This window comes from Cucurbita pepo, chromosome LG18 (assembly GCF_002806865.2).
Source record: "Cucurbita pepo subsp. pepo cultivar mu-cu-16 chromosome LG18, ASM280686v2, whole genome shotgun sequence".
Classification (NCBI taxonomy): Eukaryota; Viridiplantae; Streptophyta; class Magnoliopsida; order Cucurbitales; family Cucurbitaceae; genus Cucurbita; species Cucurbita pepo.
Window position 1 is genome coordinate 7874724 of NC_036655.1, and position 18316 is coordinate 7893039.

The 18316-nt window shown below is 33.3% G+C and overlaps 3 protein-coding genes across 8 annotated transcripts in view; 1 reads left to right on the forward strand and 2 right to left on the reverse strand.

Annotated features, from left to right (window-relative positions):
• The window catches only part of LOC111780052 (short-chain dehydrogenase TIC 32, chloroplastic-like), a 3313-nt gene extending 2047 nt beyond the window's left edge, over window positions 1–1266 (reverse strand). Inside the window, exons 1-3 of the mRNA XM_023660316.1 lie at window positions 1054–1266; window positions 380–611; window positions 217–296 (exon numbers count right to left, since the gene is read on the reverse strand). Coding sequence (XP_023516084.1) covers window positions 217–296; window positions 380–611; window positions 1054–1231 — 490 coding nt within the window. The 5' untranslated portion in view covers window positions 1232–1266. The remainder of the gene's footprint in view (window positions 1–216; window positions 297–379; window positions 612–1053) is intronic.
• A 5781-nt stretch (window positions 1267–7047) lies between these two features.
• On the forward strand, window positions 7048–13120 carry LOC111780290 (FKBP12-interacting protein of 37 kDa). The gene is made up of 14 exons (XM_023660653.1): window positions 7048–7188; window positions 7289–7340; window positions 7426–7487; window positions 7614–7681; window positions 7803–7839; window positions 8584–8671; window positions 8760–8824; window positions 8946–9023; window positions 9319–9366; window positions 10186–10239; window positions 11413–11574; window positions 11760–11829; window positions 12568–12623; window positions 12726–13120. The coding sequence occupies exons 1-14, from the start codon at window positions 7162–7164 to the stop codon at window positions 12894–12896; spliced, it is 1038 nt and encodes a 345-aa protein (XP_023516421.1). The 5' UTR covers window positions 7048–7161; the 3' UTR covers window positions 12897–13120.
• On the reverse strand, window positions 12761–17393 carry LOC111780288. Of its 6 annotated transcripts, none has more exons than XM_023660651.1 (12): window positions 17303–17393; window positions 16692–16794; window positions 16432–16588; window positions 15671–15725; window positions 15458–15588; window positions 15289–15378; window positions 15121–15213; window positions 14222–14491; window positions 13904–14112; window positions 13482–13706; window positions 13181–13351; window positions 12761–12892 (listed from the first exon to the last, which is right to left on the reverse strand). In XM_023660651.1, exons 2-11 carry the CDS (start codon window positions 16698–16700, stop codon window positions 13238–13240), a joined length of 1353 nt encoding a protein of 450 aa, XP_023516419.1. In that variant the 5' UTR covers window positions 16701–16794; window positions 17303–17393; the 3' UTR covers window positions 12761–12892; window positions 13181–13237. The 6 variants fall into 6 exon arrangements, with proteins under 6 accessions (XP_023516419.1, XP_023516414.1, XP_023516416.1 ...); XM_023660646.1 differs by having other exon boundaries at window positions 16432–16585; window positions 17303–17384; XM_023660648.1 differs by having other exon boundaries at window positions 15485–15588; window positions 17303–17384.
• Window positions 17394–18316: the final 923 nt, after the last annotated feature.

Genomic DNA, 18316 nt, shown 5'->3' on the forward strand with positions numbered 1-18316 from the left:
AAAAAAAAAAAAAAAAAAAAAAAAAAAAGGTAATTTCAATGGACTTAATTAACCCTAATTCATCACTATTAACTGAGATGATTAACTAATTCTAATTAATCTTGATATATATCTAAATTAATTAGACTATGTTCATATTCACACAAAAAAATAAGATTTTAGATTATGTTAAAAGAAAATATATATATAAACATAGATGAAGATTTAGTAGAATACCCAAATAATTTGTAGCAAATGTCAACTCAACTTTGTCTTCAGAGAACTCCAAATTCTTAGAGAAGACTCCTGCATTATTTCTGCGTATAAAAATTGATTTTCTTTTTTTAAAATTGAAAATATATATTTATAAAGAGATGAAAAATGGAGAGAGAATAATTACATGAGAATGTTGAGTGGGAGACGAAGAGCAAGAAAGTGACTACAGAAGCTTTGGACAGAAGCCAAGGAGCTGAGATCAATCTCGCACACAATAATCTCAGCCTCAGGGCTCTCCCTTTGAATTGCTTCTTTCACTTGGGCTGCCTTTTTCATGTCTCTTGCAGGCATCACTATTCTCACTCCCCTCTTTGCCAATACTCTTGCTGTTTCCGCCCCAATTCCTGAAGTTGCTCCTTTTCAAAACAAAATCAAAATCAAAACATTTTTATTTATAATTTGAAAATTCCTCATAAAAAGATAAATAAAATTACTATATAAACAAAACGACCCACTCTCCACAATGGTATGATATTCTCCACTTTGAGCATAAGCTCTTATGACTTTGTTTTTTACTTCCTTAAAAGGTCTCGTACCAATGGAATGGGGAGAGTATTCTTTGTTTATAAACTCATGATTATTCTCTAAATTAGTGAGATTTTCATCATCCAACCACTATCCCATGCATGAATTAATCACAATATAATATATTAATTTTAGGCTCCAAACTTCAAGAATTAGATGAAATTATCGGAGTTCAAAGGTCTGAAAGGCGTTATTATTAGCCTTTCATGGAAACATATATATATATATATATATATAATTAGAGAGATTATGATTGAAATTGATGAGAATTACCGGTGATAATGGCAGTGAGTTGAGAAGTGGAAGAGAAAGAGGAACATTGAGTGACTTGTTCAGCGGTGGATTTGGAGCCATAGCCGCTGGGGCCGGCGATTCCTGCCAAGTATCTTAGAGTATCCTTCATCAGTTTTCCCAAACTTAGAATTATGGAAACTGAAAACGCCATTTTCATTTTTTAAAACCCCAAAAATGGCCGACGACACTCGCTGCCCGTGCTGCCCCTCTCATTAATAATATTTTAAATCACAGCAAAAAGGAAAAAGTTAAAAGGAAAAAAAAAGGGGAATTTTCAGGTAGCTTGATGACCACCCTATCAAGGTGGGTTGCTCACAACTGTCCACTGGATGGTGTGCATGTCAGATTATCACCTTACACTGTTCCTGTCCTATGATTGGTCGAGATCAAACCCTCCGAAAAAGAAAATCTACGGCAAATGATCGACCGGTTAAAAATATTGCTTAATTACCATTATCTTTACTACTAACTTCATTCACTAATATTTTAAAAAACTAAAATTTAGAAAATTTATTTTTAGAATTTGAATAAAATTGAAGTGTTTTTTTTATAATCTCACGTCAGTTTGAGATGAGAATAACATGTTTCTTATAAAGATACGGAAAGTTCTCCCTAACGTTTTAAAACCTTGAAAGTAAAAAAAAAAAAAAAAAAAAAAAAAAAAANAAAAAGTCTAAAGAAGTCCATATTTATTAGCGTTATGCTTAAACTGCTACAAATGGTATAAGAATCAGACTTCGGGTGATGTGGTAACGAGAACGCTAACCACCAAAAATGTGGATTGTAAAATTCCACATTGAATCTCCGGAGCAATAGGCTTGAGCTCTTACAAAATAGAAAGTAAACATAAATTTCAAAAATATAAACGAAATTGTTATTAAACCTTACCTAAATTTTTAACCAAGGTTCGTAAATTAAAATGCAATTTAAAATGTATTTGAGCTGTTTTATGCATTACATTATTTGAATAAACAAATATTGATTAAAAGAAAAGATTTATGGTTATTTCAAATTTAGCAATGATTTAAGAAGACAAATGATACTAATAATCTTAATTAGGGTGATGATAGAGGAGGAATTAATGTAAATTTGTAATGAAGAGATCAGCACCGTCCGTTGTTTGTCTTTATTATTTTTTTTCATGATTGCTGTCTGTCTTCATTAGATGTTTTCCATTTTGTGGTTAGACTCACGAGTGGAGTGGCCCTTCCTATCTCAAAGCAAAATAAAATTATAAAAAAAAATTAAAAATTAAAAAGTTTGATTGTTTTTCAAGTAATTTATTCCCTTTTAAACCAACCACTTTTTATTCATAATTCTTTTATATTTTTCAATGAAAATTTTAACATCCAATCAATAATAAATATAATCAAAATTTAAATTCTCGAAATAATTAGATTAGAAGTTCAACCTAAATTATACTTAAAAAATACTACGATAATTTATCGATTTTAATATTTATATGAATTAATATTATTAATTAAGATAATTTTGTGGCATAATCTAAAGTTTAAAAGATTTTATTTTCTGCATATGCATGCGAGCGCTTAGGGTGTGAAACCAAGCTGATTTCCCACACGAGTGCATCTAGAAACCTACTAATGACTAAATATTATTACAAATTATTAAATATTTTTGAAAGAAAATAAATAAAGAAAGAAAATGAAAAAAAAAATAAATATAATATTGACATGAGATTTGATCAGGTCATGAGTAAAAAGGTGGCATTATAATACATTAGCATTGGAGACAAGAATGCTTTTGCTGCATGCGACTTTTGTTCCCTTAAAATTAAAAAAATAATAATAATTTAAGGGGAAATTAAAAAAAGAAAAAAGAAAAAAGAAAAAAAGGGTCAATTTGCTCATCCTTATATGCTTTGAGAAATGATGGCAAATGTTGCAACTTTGAGAGACCAAACCCTAGCACTTGAGCTTGACTACTTAACCATGGTGGTGCCAAAACTCATATGATATGCCCATGGAATTTGGGCCCCATTTTTGTTTCCCAACTTGCTTACATTTATTCTCTCTCTTCCTCATCTCTTTCTATCTTACAAAAAAATATTCCAAATATTTATCTCCCGAGTTAACTTAGTAACAACGCTAATTCGAAATGTACGTGGGTTCAATTAGATTAGTGAAATTTTTCGAGCCAATCTAAATTGGTGACTCGAGCAACTCAAATAGAATTCATAACTTAACCCAACCCTCAATTTTGTAAAATATTCTTAATTTTCATAATAATCTTACCGTATGGTTGGGTTGTAACCCTACTTTTAAATTGGTTGGGTTGACTTGACCCATAACTGATCAAAAATCTAAATTTTCAAAAATTCAAATTCACCCAACCTAAATAAATAAAAAAAATCTAACTCAACCCAATTTTTACCGTTTAGATTTCATTTGTATACCCTCCGTAATATTATATTTGTTTTTTTAGTAGATTGAAGCTTAAACGGCCAACTCGAGCGTGTAATTGAAATTAGAAGTTCGATTTTTTTTTAATTTTTTGTACAAATATATTGTTGAAAGAACCTTCTTCCACAACTGTTTGTCTAGTGAGGTGTTACAATATCATCTGGATGCATGTGGAATATTTTTTTGTTTGGTTCCAACTAAGTTGGTGCTTTTCTTTCCCCATAATTTGGTGCCATGCGCACAAAAAAATGTGCAAAAAGTAAATGGATTTAATTGATTTTGGTGAAACCCACTTTGTATACTTTGGAGTTTGGTAGACATAAAAATGTACATGCATTAATTCATATGTATATGCTTCTTGGATACAAAAGCTGATCATCTCTCATCATCACATTTTCAAATTTTTTTAAATAAATCTTGTGTGTACCTCAAGTTTGTCTTATATTATTTCCTTTCAAACTTTTGGTTCCTCCGGCCCGACGCTCGTGGGTTCCAACATCGTTTAAATAGATATCTTTCGAGTATTAAAGGAGCCTATTCTTATTCTACAAAGACAACAAACACTCTCAACGCCTAGACGCCACTGTCTTTTTAAGCTACTCTAGCTTCTTCATGATTTCGTGCTATAGTAAAATACAAAAGACCCACTGATACCCCTCTTCTTATTCCTAATCGGTCCCGAAAATTAGAAAGCCTAAATATGATGAAGGGTGGATAGAGCTTGAATTCAAGATCATTATAAAAAATTTGGGAAAAAACGAGCACAAATCTCAAAAACCTTACACTAACAACCGTATAGAGTGGAACCTAAACAAAAATGATAATGTTTAGATAAAAGATTATGTGGTTTTAATTAACATTTTTAATTTTAAACTGTGATAATCATTCTAACTTACAAATAAATGGGATTTTGGACCTGCAATAATGAAATAATGTCCCTTTGACATTGTACCTTAAGAGTGTCAGTTGGTAATGACAGTTATAATTATCCAAAATTACCTTAAATAATGCAAAAAAAAATAATTAATTTTTGGATTTATTAATTATTTTTGGAGTTTTAATGGCATCCAATCCATAATGAATGATGGCTTCAAATGGTGTGCACAAAAGAAAGAGGTTTCGCATAATTAACCAAGTACTTCCACTTAATTATGCAACATAATATCACTTTATTACTTCATTACCTACATAATTTCTGGTCTTCATAAACATAATCCTTTTTTTTTAGTCAATGAAAACAGTATTTAAAAAAAAAAAAGTTGAAAATAGTTCATAACATCATCCTAATCATACTTCTAAGGACAATTCTTTTAAACGCTCGTTAATCTCCAAATCTCATATTCTTTCTATCGATTAATTTTTACATAATTTAAATTAATTATTCATTTCAAGTCCCTTTTGATCGTGGTTATTTTATTTTTTTAAAAATTGCATTAATGTTTGAATTTAAGAAAATGGTTATGATTTTAAATAAATAAAAAAATATATATATATATATATATATATATATATATATATATATATATATATAAACGATATTTGTATTATTTATTTAATCTATTAATTTTTTTTGAGTAATTGGAGGGGGAAAGGGTGAACTACGAGAAACATGTAGACAAAAACCAATCCCACCATTCTCTCTGCCTTGTCTTCCCTTTCTTTGACGTTTGACAAAATTTCTAAACACTTTTAAGACTTAAATCATCTTCCCCTCTTTCTTCTTACACACACCAACCAACTCGGTTTGCTTCCACGAGAATTTAGCAATTCCACTATCGGGTGAGGATTGTAACAATCCAAATCCACTACTAATAGTTATTGTTCGTCTTATCCCATTACGTATTATCGTCAGCCTCACAATTTTAAGATGTGTCTACTAGGGAGATGTTTTCACATTCTTATAAGAAATATTTTATTCTCTCGCTGGCACACTGCTCGATTTCAACATTCCAATCTTACTATTATCTGTCCGCTTTAGCTCGTTACGTATTGTCACCAGCTTCACAATTTTAAAATGCGTATTTTAGGAAAATATTTTCACAGCCTTATAGGAAATGTTTTGTTCATCTTTCCAACCGATGTGGGATCTCACAAGGATAAACTGTTGAAAGATAAAGCCCTCTAGACTTGCTTCTCGTAAAATTGGTCGAGAGAATAAAATATGAGCTCGTAAATTGAGATGAATTTTCTAAACCCTTGATTCCTCTCCTTCTGTATATTTGAGTGAATACGTCTTCCAACGACTTTTCTAAATGATATCCAGAGAAATAAATTTAATGACCAAAAAAATCAATAAAGGCTAAAAATGACATTATAAAATTTTAAATATGAACAAAAAAAAAAAAAAAACCCTTTAAAAACAATGCTGATGGTCAAGTGGTACACTAACCCATTCTAGTTGGATTCTGACCGTAAACCCATTTTCTGGTTAACCATAAGATTTTTTGGAAAAGTTATTATTTTCTTTTCCCAAAGAGATAATGATATTAAATTGGTTGGGTGCTTAGCCCGCACGTGCTACTCGCCAATCGTGGGAGACCACGTAGGCCCACAGGTGGGTCCCGCAAGGCATGAGTCAATCACGGGCCAGAATGGGGACAGAGCAAAAGTCCATGTATGCCTTTGATGACTCATCTAACGTGTAGATTATTATTAGTAATATGATAGTCTATGCGGATATCAATTATTAGTAATAATAATTAATTACTATTATTATTATTATTTTATTTGAGCCATTCACGTCTTAACAAATATATTAAGCTTTTAATTAAACGATTTTAATCTTTTAGGCTAAAGGTTGTTTGTCTTTACGTATGAACATATCTAAACAAAAAGTGGTTTTAATTTAAAATTATAAAGACGAAAAAGGTTTTAATTAATATAAAATAGAGAATGATTAATATGATTTTTTTTGTTATTCTTAAACTTAGCATACTCCCTCCTTGCCGACATTGAAGGGAACGAGAGATTATATTAAAATCGCATCCAAACACCGTCTAGCTGTATTTTTTATTTTTTATTTTCTTATCAAAATAATAATTTAGAATTAAAATACTGATAATTACCAAGGTTAATTTCTTTTTTTTTTTTTTTTATCCTTGAACCGTAAAAAGAAAAAAAAAATAACTTTTATAGTCGCTTTTCGTTAAGGGGAAAGAAATTCTCGGAATAGAAAAAATGGATAAAAGTTACTTTAAGAGTACTCTAAAATTACCATTAAGCCTCCCCTTTGTATTCCTTTGCTTTCTTTAAATAAAATTAATTTAGTAATAATTAATATAAAATTAATTTTGAAAATAATAAATAAATATTTAAAATGCTATTAATAATAAGAAGAATATTAACCGGTGCTTTTCCGAAAGTACTTGGGAAAGAAGTACTTCAATATATGATAGAAGCAGGATGGGCTTATGGCCTTAATATTTCGTTGGGCCGTTGGACTCCCCAAATTGGGCTTGTTAAAAGATTTTGGGCCTTAGTGGGCCAATACCCGGCCTTTGCAACGAGAGAAGCCGAATGGTACATATACTGTTTTTATGGATGTGACATCGCCATTCGTTTTTGGATTTAATTCTCTCAGCTAGCTTCCCTCGCTAACATTTGCAGTGCTCGCGGTTCTTTGTTGCATTTGCTGGTGAGAAGCTCAGTTTCCTAGGGTTTTCATTCCATGGCGTCGCACGCTCATCTCGACGATGTTAGTTTCTCCGACTTATGTTCACTGCTCCGTGTTCTTTTTACGCGAGTTCTAGAGGTTTGTTTCTCAGAGTTTCTATTTGATTTCTTCACTTTTTCAGGATGATGATTTTGGAGGCGACTTCACTGGAACGCACAGCAATAGGCATTCAGGTTCACTTTGCGTTCCTTGAAACGAATCATTGGCGTGTGATTAGCCTGTGTTTACTGATTTAATGTTATGTTTATGAAAACGTAGGAAATAAGAGAGGTTTTGGAGATCTTGAAGATGACGAGGACGACTTCTTTGGCTCCAAAAAGGTATTTCTACCTTACCTACCTGATTCGCTAGTTTTCCTCTTGAGCTTGCGTTATTGCTCCATCTTCACTTTATTTAATGTTCGATGTGATGTTGATTTGTGGTTAACTCTAATTGCTTCAATGTAGGCTAACTCTAAAGTAGAAGAAACTGCTCCAGGTGTAGCGACAGGAATGATTCTGTCTCTTCGAGAGAGGTATTGTATTATTTTCGGTGATTTATAAATATTTCGAAATATCTTAAATGCGCACTGTTGAAAGGCACTGAGCCTTCGAGTTCCTCATGTAAATTTATATATTCTGAAACTTCGCGTGCAGTCTGAAAAGCTGCGAGGATACGCTTGCAACATGCCGGGTATGTTTTTCGGTTATCTTAGCATGTCTCCTTGTCTTCATTCTTCATTGCCAGACATTCGCTGCGTTTGTTCAGTTTTCTCATGAATGTGTCTTAGTCTTGCTTGTAGACTCATCGATCCTTTGGATCTTTATATTAGATGGATGCCTATGAATCTAATAATAGAAATTCTACTGTCTTGTCATTCAGTACCTGATATTCAGCATCTTGCCGTTTTAATATCAAACTCCTTCATGTTTTAAAATTTAATGAAACGCATAACCTAAAACCATATGGTAGTGTATGCTTAGAGAGATCTAATCTACGTAAAATTCTATTGAATAACAATCAAAATCCTACTTGAATCTAATGAAATAATCCAATAAAAACTTGTAAACTAGCTATTGCTCTTGGTAATTCTCCAAAAGAAACTAAAGAGTATGCAAGTTCCAAAGAAAGTTATGCAGGATGCTTGTAATCCATGAAAATTTTATTCAAAGCTTAAGAAACCTGTTCAGTAGATTTAGTAATCCTCACTAAGGGCTCTGGAAACAAAGCTGATGCTGATGTAGCCATACCATGGTCTCGAACATTTCATGCTATTGTTGAAATCACTACAATCTGTAGCCTACTGCCATTCTCACATTGAGTTTGGATAGCTACTTATTATTTACCGAAGCATTTCCTAGAAAAAATTACAGAAGCATTATGCAAGGATGTTCGTATATAAAGTTTAATTACTTACTGGATTGACCTTGGTTTCAGACAGAGCTTGAAACTGCTAAGTCTGAGATTCAGAAGTGGATTTCTTCATTTCAGAACGAGAATTTCATTCCTGCTGGGGCTTCCCCTGGTTAGCCTGTTGAACCCTGAGATGTGCATTTTTGTTTTGTCATCCTATTTGAACTGCTCATCGTGAAACAATTTATGTTTCTGTGTAGAACCTAAATATGTGGTCAATTATCTTCAATCCCTGAAGTCATCAGAGGAGTCTGCAAGAGACCAGGTTTGTTGATTATTTTTTCATGTTTGGTTGTGTAGATTCTCTTTTGGAGCATAATAATGCTTTTCAGCCAGGAATGTGATATCTTGTCATGCAAAAATGTAACATCTGTTTCATCCTTCAGCTAGAAAAGGCAAAGAAGAAGGAAGCTGCTTTTATTGTTACTTTTGCAAAACGAGAGCAGGAGATTGCAGAGTTGAAGGCTAGTTTTGCGTTTCTTTCCTTTTAGACTTAATGATAGATAATCTTTTATTGGCTTCTACTATGGAATATGTGAGGTATTTAGATAATAAAAATGGAATATATTTTGTTTGTAGTGCCAAGTCTTAAATTGCTAATATGGCTTGGTACAGATGCAAACCAAACCATATTATCTTTATTACCCTTCCATTTGCATCTTGTTTCACAATTTCCTTCTGTCTTCATTTACCACTTCAACTTTGGTTTCTTCGAGTACTTTTGAGATCATGCTTTTCTAATTTTGTTAAAATATCCAGGCTGCAGTCCGGGACTTGAAAGCACAGCTGAAGCCACCATCAATGCAGGTACTAAAAAAAACTAAATATTATTATTATTATTATTACTGTAGAAGTGCATTAGTATTCAATATGGCACAATTTTGTTGTCTTTTCATGTACTATCATAGCCTTTTCTAATATGCCTTTTCCTTTCAGCTTTTCCTTCTATAAGTAATATTTGAACCGAAATATTGATGTGTTTATCTTTGCTAGATTTAGTTGATTGATGAGAATATTCCATAGGGTTGTTCTTCTTCTTATATCTTTTGTTAAGCTATGGAACCGTTAGTTACTGTCTCAATGGTAAATGTCTTGAATGTGAGTAGAGGTGACTAACCATTTTGACTATACCAAGGTGGCCCTAATAAGAAGGGCCTCAAGTGTTCGAAAATTCTTTCCAAGATCCTAAATTCAAGCCTCTAGGCGCAAAACTCTACAGTTAAAAAACTTTATTGTCTTTCGCTGACATTGGGTCTCTTTGAAAATTATTGGAGGTGGAGGTGGAGGAAAAGCCAATTTGATCAAAAGATCAATTGCCTCTTTAAGATTTGTAAATAACTGTTTAAGTTTATTGATTCACGTCTGCTACAGGATGCTTTTGTTTAGTTAACAAAATAATTTTCGATGGATGAGTAAAGCTATTTAAACTAATACAACTTTTTATCTATTTTCATAACATTTAAATAATTTGATTAAACATGCTTGCTGTGATGTGTAATATCAGATTTAAAAACCTTCAACTTCAATTATTACTTCATTTTGTTTGTAGACATAGACCTTTGCCTTTACGTTGGAAAATCACTAATCTCCAAGTTTTACTAACTTGCGTACCACTGACTTCAACAGGCAAGGAGATTATTGTTAGATCCTGCAATACATGAAGAGTTTACTCGTCTGAAGGTCTGTTTTACATTCTCTACGAAAATTTATCTCGTTGATACTTTCCTCTTATATTTTTCATTCAAGCAAGATGGTCTAAAATCTTAACCAGGATAATTATCGCATGACCACCACATATTTTTGTGTTAATGATCTTAGCATTTGTCATTTATCTATCCTTTCTTCATGTTACATGTTCCATTCTTGGCAATATTTTATTTTTTATAATAAGAAACCGAAGCTTTTATCTTGGGACATACTATAAACGAGCCCACCAAAAGAACTCCAACCCTATTACAGGAAAGGACCCCAATCTAAAGGCATAAAACCAAGTTGGTAATTATAAAAAGACCAATTAACGGAACCTATAACGCAAAGCTAAATCTAACCAACTCCCAAAGTGCATCATCAAATCTTTCAATCCCTCTAAAACTCCTAAGAGGCCCACAGCTTGTTTAGAGGGTTATGAGGGGAGTTGAGGGGTTTGTCAGAACTGTTTTGAAATCTAGTTTTCTACCTTTTTAGACCCTCCCGCCCCCCAAAAAAAAGATAAAGGAAAAAAAACGGTGAGACAATTGAATTTAATTGTGGGCTAATGAATAGCAATATAGTCATTGTGGAAACAGTAGTCTCCTCCTAGATGAGGGAGTCTTAGTGAGTTAATTGAGAAACACCCAGAAGCTGAAAGGAGCCATCTTGTTATGGTCGTACTAGAGGAATGGCCTGTGGAAGTTCACACTTTCCTCGTGCTTAAAAAACAGCGAGCATGTTGAAAAATCTTCAGAGTGAGACGGGGAGTACGGTTGCTGAATTTTGTTCCCGAGTGCCTAAATCTTTTGTCTCGAGAAAGCATTGTGTGTTCTAGTTTACCTTACCTATTATTATTATTATTATTATTATTATTTGGAAACAAGTTTTCCGTATGTCCAGGTAACCCATTGTTCTCCACCTTCTATGGACCCATTCCCAGATAAAGTCAGATTTTTCAGATCCATCTCCTCAATTTGCTTTGAATTTGAGTGTCATTTTCTCCATTTGTCTTCCCTAAAACATGAAATGTCGGATTGTCTCCCCAGAACGGCCGAGATATGTAGGCCAATAACATGATTTACATCCCCCTAGATTAGCTCTCATCAATTATATTTTAATTATATGTTATCACATACAATTAATTACAAGCTTGATGACATGCAGAACTTGGTGGAAGAAAAAGACAAAAAGGTGAAGGAGTTGCAAGATAACATTGCCGCAGTCAGTTTTACTCCGTCTAGCAAGATGGGTAAAATGCTAATGGCTAAATGCAGGACTCTGCAAGAAGAAAATGAGGAAATAGGAAATCAAGCTGCTGAAGGAAAGGTATGACCACTAATTAACTTCGTGGCTATTCTGAATTTGTATTTCGATCATGTCACCTGACATTCCTATTTTCACTTTTTAACCATCTTATTACTCTATTTGGAAATATATATATATAGATCTGGTCTCATGAAATTTTGTAGTCTATGCGTTTGTGATCAATCACGCCTCCCCTTTGACTGCAGATGCATGAATTAGGAATGAAGCTTGCCTTGCAGAAATCCCAAAATACTGAACTTAGAAGTCAATACGAAGGTCTGTAACTATCGCGAAATGCCCGTTTCTGTTGCTTGAGGTTCCCTCTGCAGCTTTTCTATTTTCAAGTTATCAGGTTTTCGTTTTTGAATTTTTATATTTTTATTTTTTTGTTTGCCGGTGTCCTCCCATTCGATTCTTAGTCAAAATCTGAAAACAAAAAGTACTTTTTAAAAACTAATTTTTTTCGTTTTTAAATTTAGGTTAGGATTTTTAAAACATTGGTAGAAAGTGAATGATATAAATTTAGGTTGAGTTTTTAAAACCATTGGTCGAAAGTGAATGATTTTAAATTTAGGTCGGGTTTGTAAAAAAAATTGGTAGAAAGTGAATTATATAAATTTAAGGTCGGTTTTTAAAGACATTGGTAGAAAGTGTGATATAAATTTAGGTTGGGTTTTTAAAAACATTGGTAGAAAGTGAATGATATAAATTTAGGTTGGGTTCTTATAAACATTGGTAGAAAGTGAATTATATAAATTTAGGTTGGGTTCTTATGTAAATTTAAGGTTGAGTTTTTAAAAGAAGAAAATGAATATATAAAAAAGATACTTAAAGGTAGAAATAGTACTTATAAGCTTATAATTTTTAGAAGTAAAAAAATCAATCCACCAAATAATATTATCTTATCAAATGGACCAAAATGAAATTCAATTATTATTCCGTTTGTACTTTGATGGTAAATTAAAATAACCTTGTTGCCTGCTAAACTAATGTCCATACCTCAAATCTGAGCAGCCTTGCAGAAACATATAGAAGGGCTGACAAATGACGTTGAGAGATCAAACGAATTGGTAGGCACCATCCCTATTATACATCTGTTGCTAAGTTCTTTGTCAATTGTGATTTCTATTTTATCAGTTTCTTTTGTTTATTCTTCCTTCATGGAAATTCAGGTTATCGTCTTGCAAGAAAAACTAGCCGAGAAGGACCGCGAACTTCAAGTCTTGAAGGAAACTTTAGAACAGCCGAAGAGCCCGATTGTCGAGGATGATAAAGCTGATTCACCACCTACCGAGAATATGCCCAAAGACGAGGCTATGATTTCTGGCGATGCTGAAAGCTGAGATCAAAATTTTGTAACAGATCAGATCTAAGTTTTCCTCCTGTATATGACATTCAATTTCCTTACCGTGACATTTTATTTATCAGCTACGTTAAGTACAGTATGTTTTATGAGAGAACAGTGAAGGTATCTTCAGGGGTGAAAATCAGGATTAATTTTACTTGTCGTTATTTATTTTTCCTCTTTAGGTAAAATGTGAAAAAAGCACAACATTTAGATTTCCTATTATCATTGTTATTCAGGATATGGTCATAATTTGAGAGAGAAGGCCACAGTGAGACTTACAATCACTTCTGGAGAAGCCTCTCTTGACAGTGTAAAGGTCAAATTGAGAAATTATTACTAGATGTCGAGTTTTTTGGTTCCCTGAGGCCAGCCCAATCCAGCATTTCCAATATTTCCAACAGCTTGAAGTGGTTCCACCATGCCCTTCATGCCGTTGCCAAGGCCCTCTCCCTGTCAGCCATTAAAAATGAGCGTCTTGGTATTTTTAAAGTCGTTTTGAGTTATTTAGATACAGGCCTCAAAATCAAACGGGAATCATTTGAACCACTCCAAAAAAGTGCCAAGGATAGATATGACAGACCTCTTTCCACCCCATGCTTTTTAAGATTTTTCGTGCGTAACTACCTTCTCCAAATGAGATATTCAAGGCTTCAGCTGGACTGCTCTCGGAATAGCCATAAGGGGGTGATGATGTTAGATCACCATGATCAGTAGCTGAATTCTTCTGCCCAGGACCAACACCAAAACCACCATGAAGGACTCTTCTCTCAGCAGCTCTGTCTCTATATTGATTTTGGCTTGAACACTGAGATTGTACAAAGGTAATTTGGAAGTAAGCCGAGATCTAGCAGAATGACCGAGCATTATTAATAAGAAAGAATTTATTTGCTTTAAATTCTTAACACCAGTTCTGCATCTGAGATCAAGCTTTGCCGATTAGAAACAAAACATGTCAAACAGGGTCGTAGAGATATTTGACTTGCGCTGTAATATAAAGTTTACCTTTACAGTCACAGAGAGATTGTCTACCAACGTCGATGCAGACATGCTAACAGTGCCTGTGCTTGCAACTTTTGCCTCGTTATTAGTGAGATCGGTTGGCCTATCTAATAAATCGGGGTAACCCCAGTCTTTTGTAGGGTTGGATGAATCAAAAGTTGACATGGACGTCAAATACTTCTTACTAGGATTATGTAACTTGTAGATTTTCCCTGAAAGTAAATTTCAGGTTGCCATAGAATGGTAAGAAAGAAGAAAAAGAAACTGGTAAAGCAGACCAAGGATTTAGAAATATGCATATTAAAGAGACATTTATCTTACCGGTTGCAACTCGTACCAAATCTAAATGTACTTCACATACTGGAGCCGTTTTAAGAAGAGCACCGTTTGAAGACACCGAAGGATGAAGCTTTGCAGACTTCCTCACCAGTCTTCCAACCAACCTCATAACTTTGCCCTTTCCCCCTGTCCTGGACTCCGTCACTGTCGACCAGTCCCAGATATCCACAACAGAGAGTTTGGGAATTGCTTCCCCATAATTAGTGACTTGACCATACTGGGCTCTCCAGTTATCTTCATCCGTGGACACACCTTAAAGAAAAATGGACAAGATATTCAATGATATGATAATATATTACGGCACCGTACATTTAATCTCCTATAAGTCTTTCACGAGATTACATACTGGAAAAGAAAAGTTGGCTGAAGCAAAAAAGCAATAATGTAATTGTGTATAATAGTCTTTAGAGACGATTATAATTGAGGATTCTTTTGTTCATAGTATCCAGCATATGGCTTCTGGCTTCTTGGTGGAGCACAACTCAAAAAGTTTCATTTGTATTTACAGTCTTTCTATGATTATTAGAAATTGAAAAGCCTTTTTTTGATAGGTCCTCTTTGGGAGGGGGTTTTCTCTGCTCCTGTCCTTGGGCTCTCCCTTAATGTGATCAATTTAATTGCCTTGTTTCTTATTAAAAAATATGTCATCTACAGTGTAATATTTAATTAATAGTACATAAAACCGTACATTAACATTTTGAAAAAGAACTAACAATCTGATGATATAAAATATAATTAAAATTTGTTAGTAGCCTAAAATTTCAATCATAAAATCATGTGTTGATGCTGATGGTAAAAAGAATTAGTATTGCGTATTCTACACACCTGATAACCTAGTTGTTCATATTTTCTAATTTCAAAATGATAGCAGAGTCGTTTACCTTCATCTAATAATACACTTTCGTTTGGATTCAATATAGTATGATTTTCGTCTTGGAGCCGCTCACCTTCCATTCTCTGAGTATCATCATAGCCTGAACCACAATCAAAGTCATTCTAGTTTCACAGTAGTAATTAAATTACTTTCTCAACTAGTGAGGCCGCATTACCTCCATCTAATACTCTTTCGTTTGAATTCACGATTGCACGATTGTCATCTTGGAACCGTTCACCTTCCATCATTTGGGTATCGCTATAGCCTGTACCACAACCAAAGTCATTCTGATTTCATGAAAACCACGAAATTGCCTTAACTTCATGAGAAGAGTTTGAACACACCATTACTTGATGACTGAAAGTTATTACCATGATTAATCGTTGAAGGTGTAGGTGATATGCTGTCATTAGTGGCTATGACTTCTGAATTGGAATAACCGGACAAAAAAAGATCAATAAGCGTATCTTCTAACCTAAAAAGGTGAAAGTGTATATGAAAGAGAGAACAAAAAACAACTACAGACTGAATTAGCATCTCATCCAAATGTAGTATACCACAAAGATGTGGGAGGATTCTCGTGCTCATGACCACCAATGCCCTCTGCTACTTCTGTTAAACACAAAATAATTGCTACATTATTTGTTAGTTAAGTACTAAAGACAACATCGGCTGCATTAAGAGCTGTTGAAAAAATAAAGCTTCCTTAGTAATATGTTTACAGTTATCCTTCATCCATTTACCGAAGGTCGTTAAATGTTCATTCACAGTCAACTAGAGGGTTATTGCTGTAGGGGTAGTTATGGAAGCAACAACATCAACGGTGTTGCAGCAAATGGCAGTGGAGTTTTAAAAACTTCGAAATACCTACCATTTGAGATGGTATAAACTCGGCAAGTAGTAGGGGCACAGATGAGATATTGAAGTCAAAATAAAGGGATCTACCATGCCTTGACATGTAATTTAAATACAAAATATATATGTCCGCAATTCAACAGAGGCAAAGGTCAATCCAACCATCTACTTTAACGAAGATATTAAACAGCATTCACATTTGGAAATTAATGAATCCTGAAGTTTTATAAATAACAATGTCTGGATCAATATAAGATGTATATTTAAGGTCATCCAAAGCATACACGGTACTGGTCCAAACAAGCCAAATGAAACTTTACTCGGAACTGTAATCAATTAGATCTATTGACCAGAACGATAGAATTAGCATCTCTTTGTTGACAGCCAAACTTGATATCTAAATGAAAACGAAGCAGCTGCAGCATAATTGGCTGAAGAACGTTTACATGCATTGATAACTTACCTAATGGTAGTCCGTCACCAACACTTGCTTTGCAGTTAGAAGTATCAATTTCACTGGCCTCAAATGAAGAGTGATCCTCGCTGCCGCTAATACACACTTGTCTACATGGTTCGCCTTTAACAGGATCATCAGGATACGTCTTACATTCTTCATCCTGCTACAATGTTCAAAAGGCAAGGAATTAATCACAGAACGAAAGAAGATCACAGGGAATATGAAAAGCAATAAGTATAACCATATAAACAACCAAGTTACGATACCTCGTTCATCTGAAGCAGCACATAGCTTCCGTTTTCGAATTTGTAATACGAACCATCTCGACTGCTGTAATACCAACCGGCAACAGGATCGTGATAAAATCCACTACTGCCGGAAGTAACGCAAGTAAGTAACAATTTGTAGTAGAAAATGAAGTTGAAATGACAACACGGAAGCAGAAATGTTGAAATTCGGCGAACAATCTTCGTGAAGAAATAACAGACTAACAGTACGAAAAAATTTCGCACAGGTTAGAAGAAACTGTGTGAAGATACCGGCACACTTAGCATCTAACAGTTTGATATAGGACAAATGTTTTTATTCAGTACATTAAATCGTCATGTATTAAACAAGAAGATCAACAAAATTACTACGAATTGATTGTGATTTCAAGTTATAGAACAATAAGATTACTCATCGATTAAGCCTTTTCTACGAAGCTATCTTAAAATGTTCGTTTGAATCCTGTATCTATAAAATTATCGTTCAAATCATCAGCAACTTAAGAAATAGCAAATTTCCTTTCAAAAATATTGTTGCCTAAATGTTCGTTGATTTGGCCATTAAAATTCCATAAAACGAAATCAATATACGAGAGGATAGTTAAAGAAACCTGGAATGGAAGTACAGCTGCGAATTCTCATCCCAAACAAACGAGCATCGACTATTCTGCAATTCCTCGGAACCGGACTGCGTCTCGCCCTCCATTCTGTTTTGGAGCCATTTCTTCTAACCGCGCCGTGCTTTTATATTGCGCAAGATTCGGCCCAGTTTTGAGTCTCTAAAGGGCTAGTATGGACCGAATCTATGGGCCTTTATGAAGCCCAACATTCCAATGGGCTCGAATTCCTCTGTTTATTTTTTCCTTTAATAAAATATTTTAAAGTGCAAAATACATTTTTTTTATATATATATATAGCTTAAAATTGAATATTGTATTTGGTTTTATAGTTTAAAATTGAGCAATTCATTTTCTACTACCTTCAAAATTATTCTTAAAAATGCATTTATTCCATGGTGATATTAGATTTTTAATCTTAAAAATTATTCTAAATACACATTTATTCAGCGACTATATTCAGTTTTTATAATTTTAAAAATTATTCTAATAATATATTTATTCGGTGATTGCAACAAAGCATATGTATTTTTCATGTATTAATATATTATTATTGAATTTCTCACTCTTATTAAATTCCGTATGTGACCGCACATAACATCTATAATTGCAATTTTTAATATCCTACATCACTTTACTCCACTTAATGTAATTATTTTCGGCCTTTTATTTAATTAATTAATTAATTAATTTTATTATTATTATTTTGTAGTAATAAACAGTAAAATAGTTCCTTCACAGATTGATGGTTTTTTTTATTATTTTTTATTATGACATGTAGATGATAGTATGAGATTTTCCTTCATATTATTTTAAATAAAATCAAGGTCAAATTATAAAAATAAAAATAAAAATATTTCTAAAGTTTAGATTTAGTTTAAATTATTAAAAATATTCATTATAAATCAAGAGCGTTGCTTGTCCCCACAATTAATTAGTAATAATTATTATGAATTGAGTTAATTTAATTCACATAATGACATTTAAGTAGTTGAGTAGAAGAAGTTT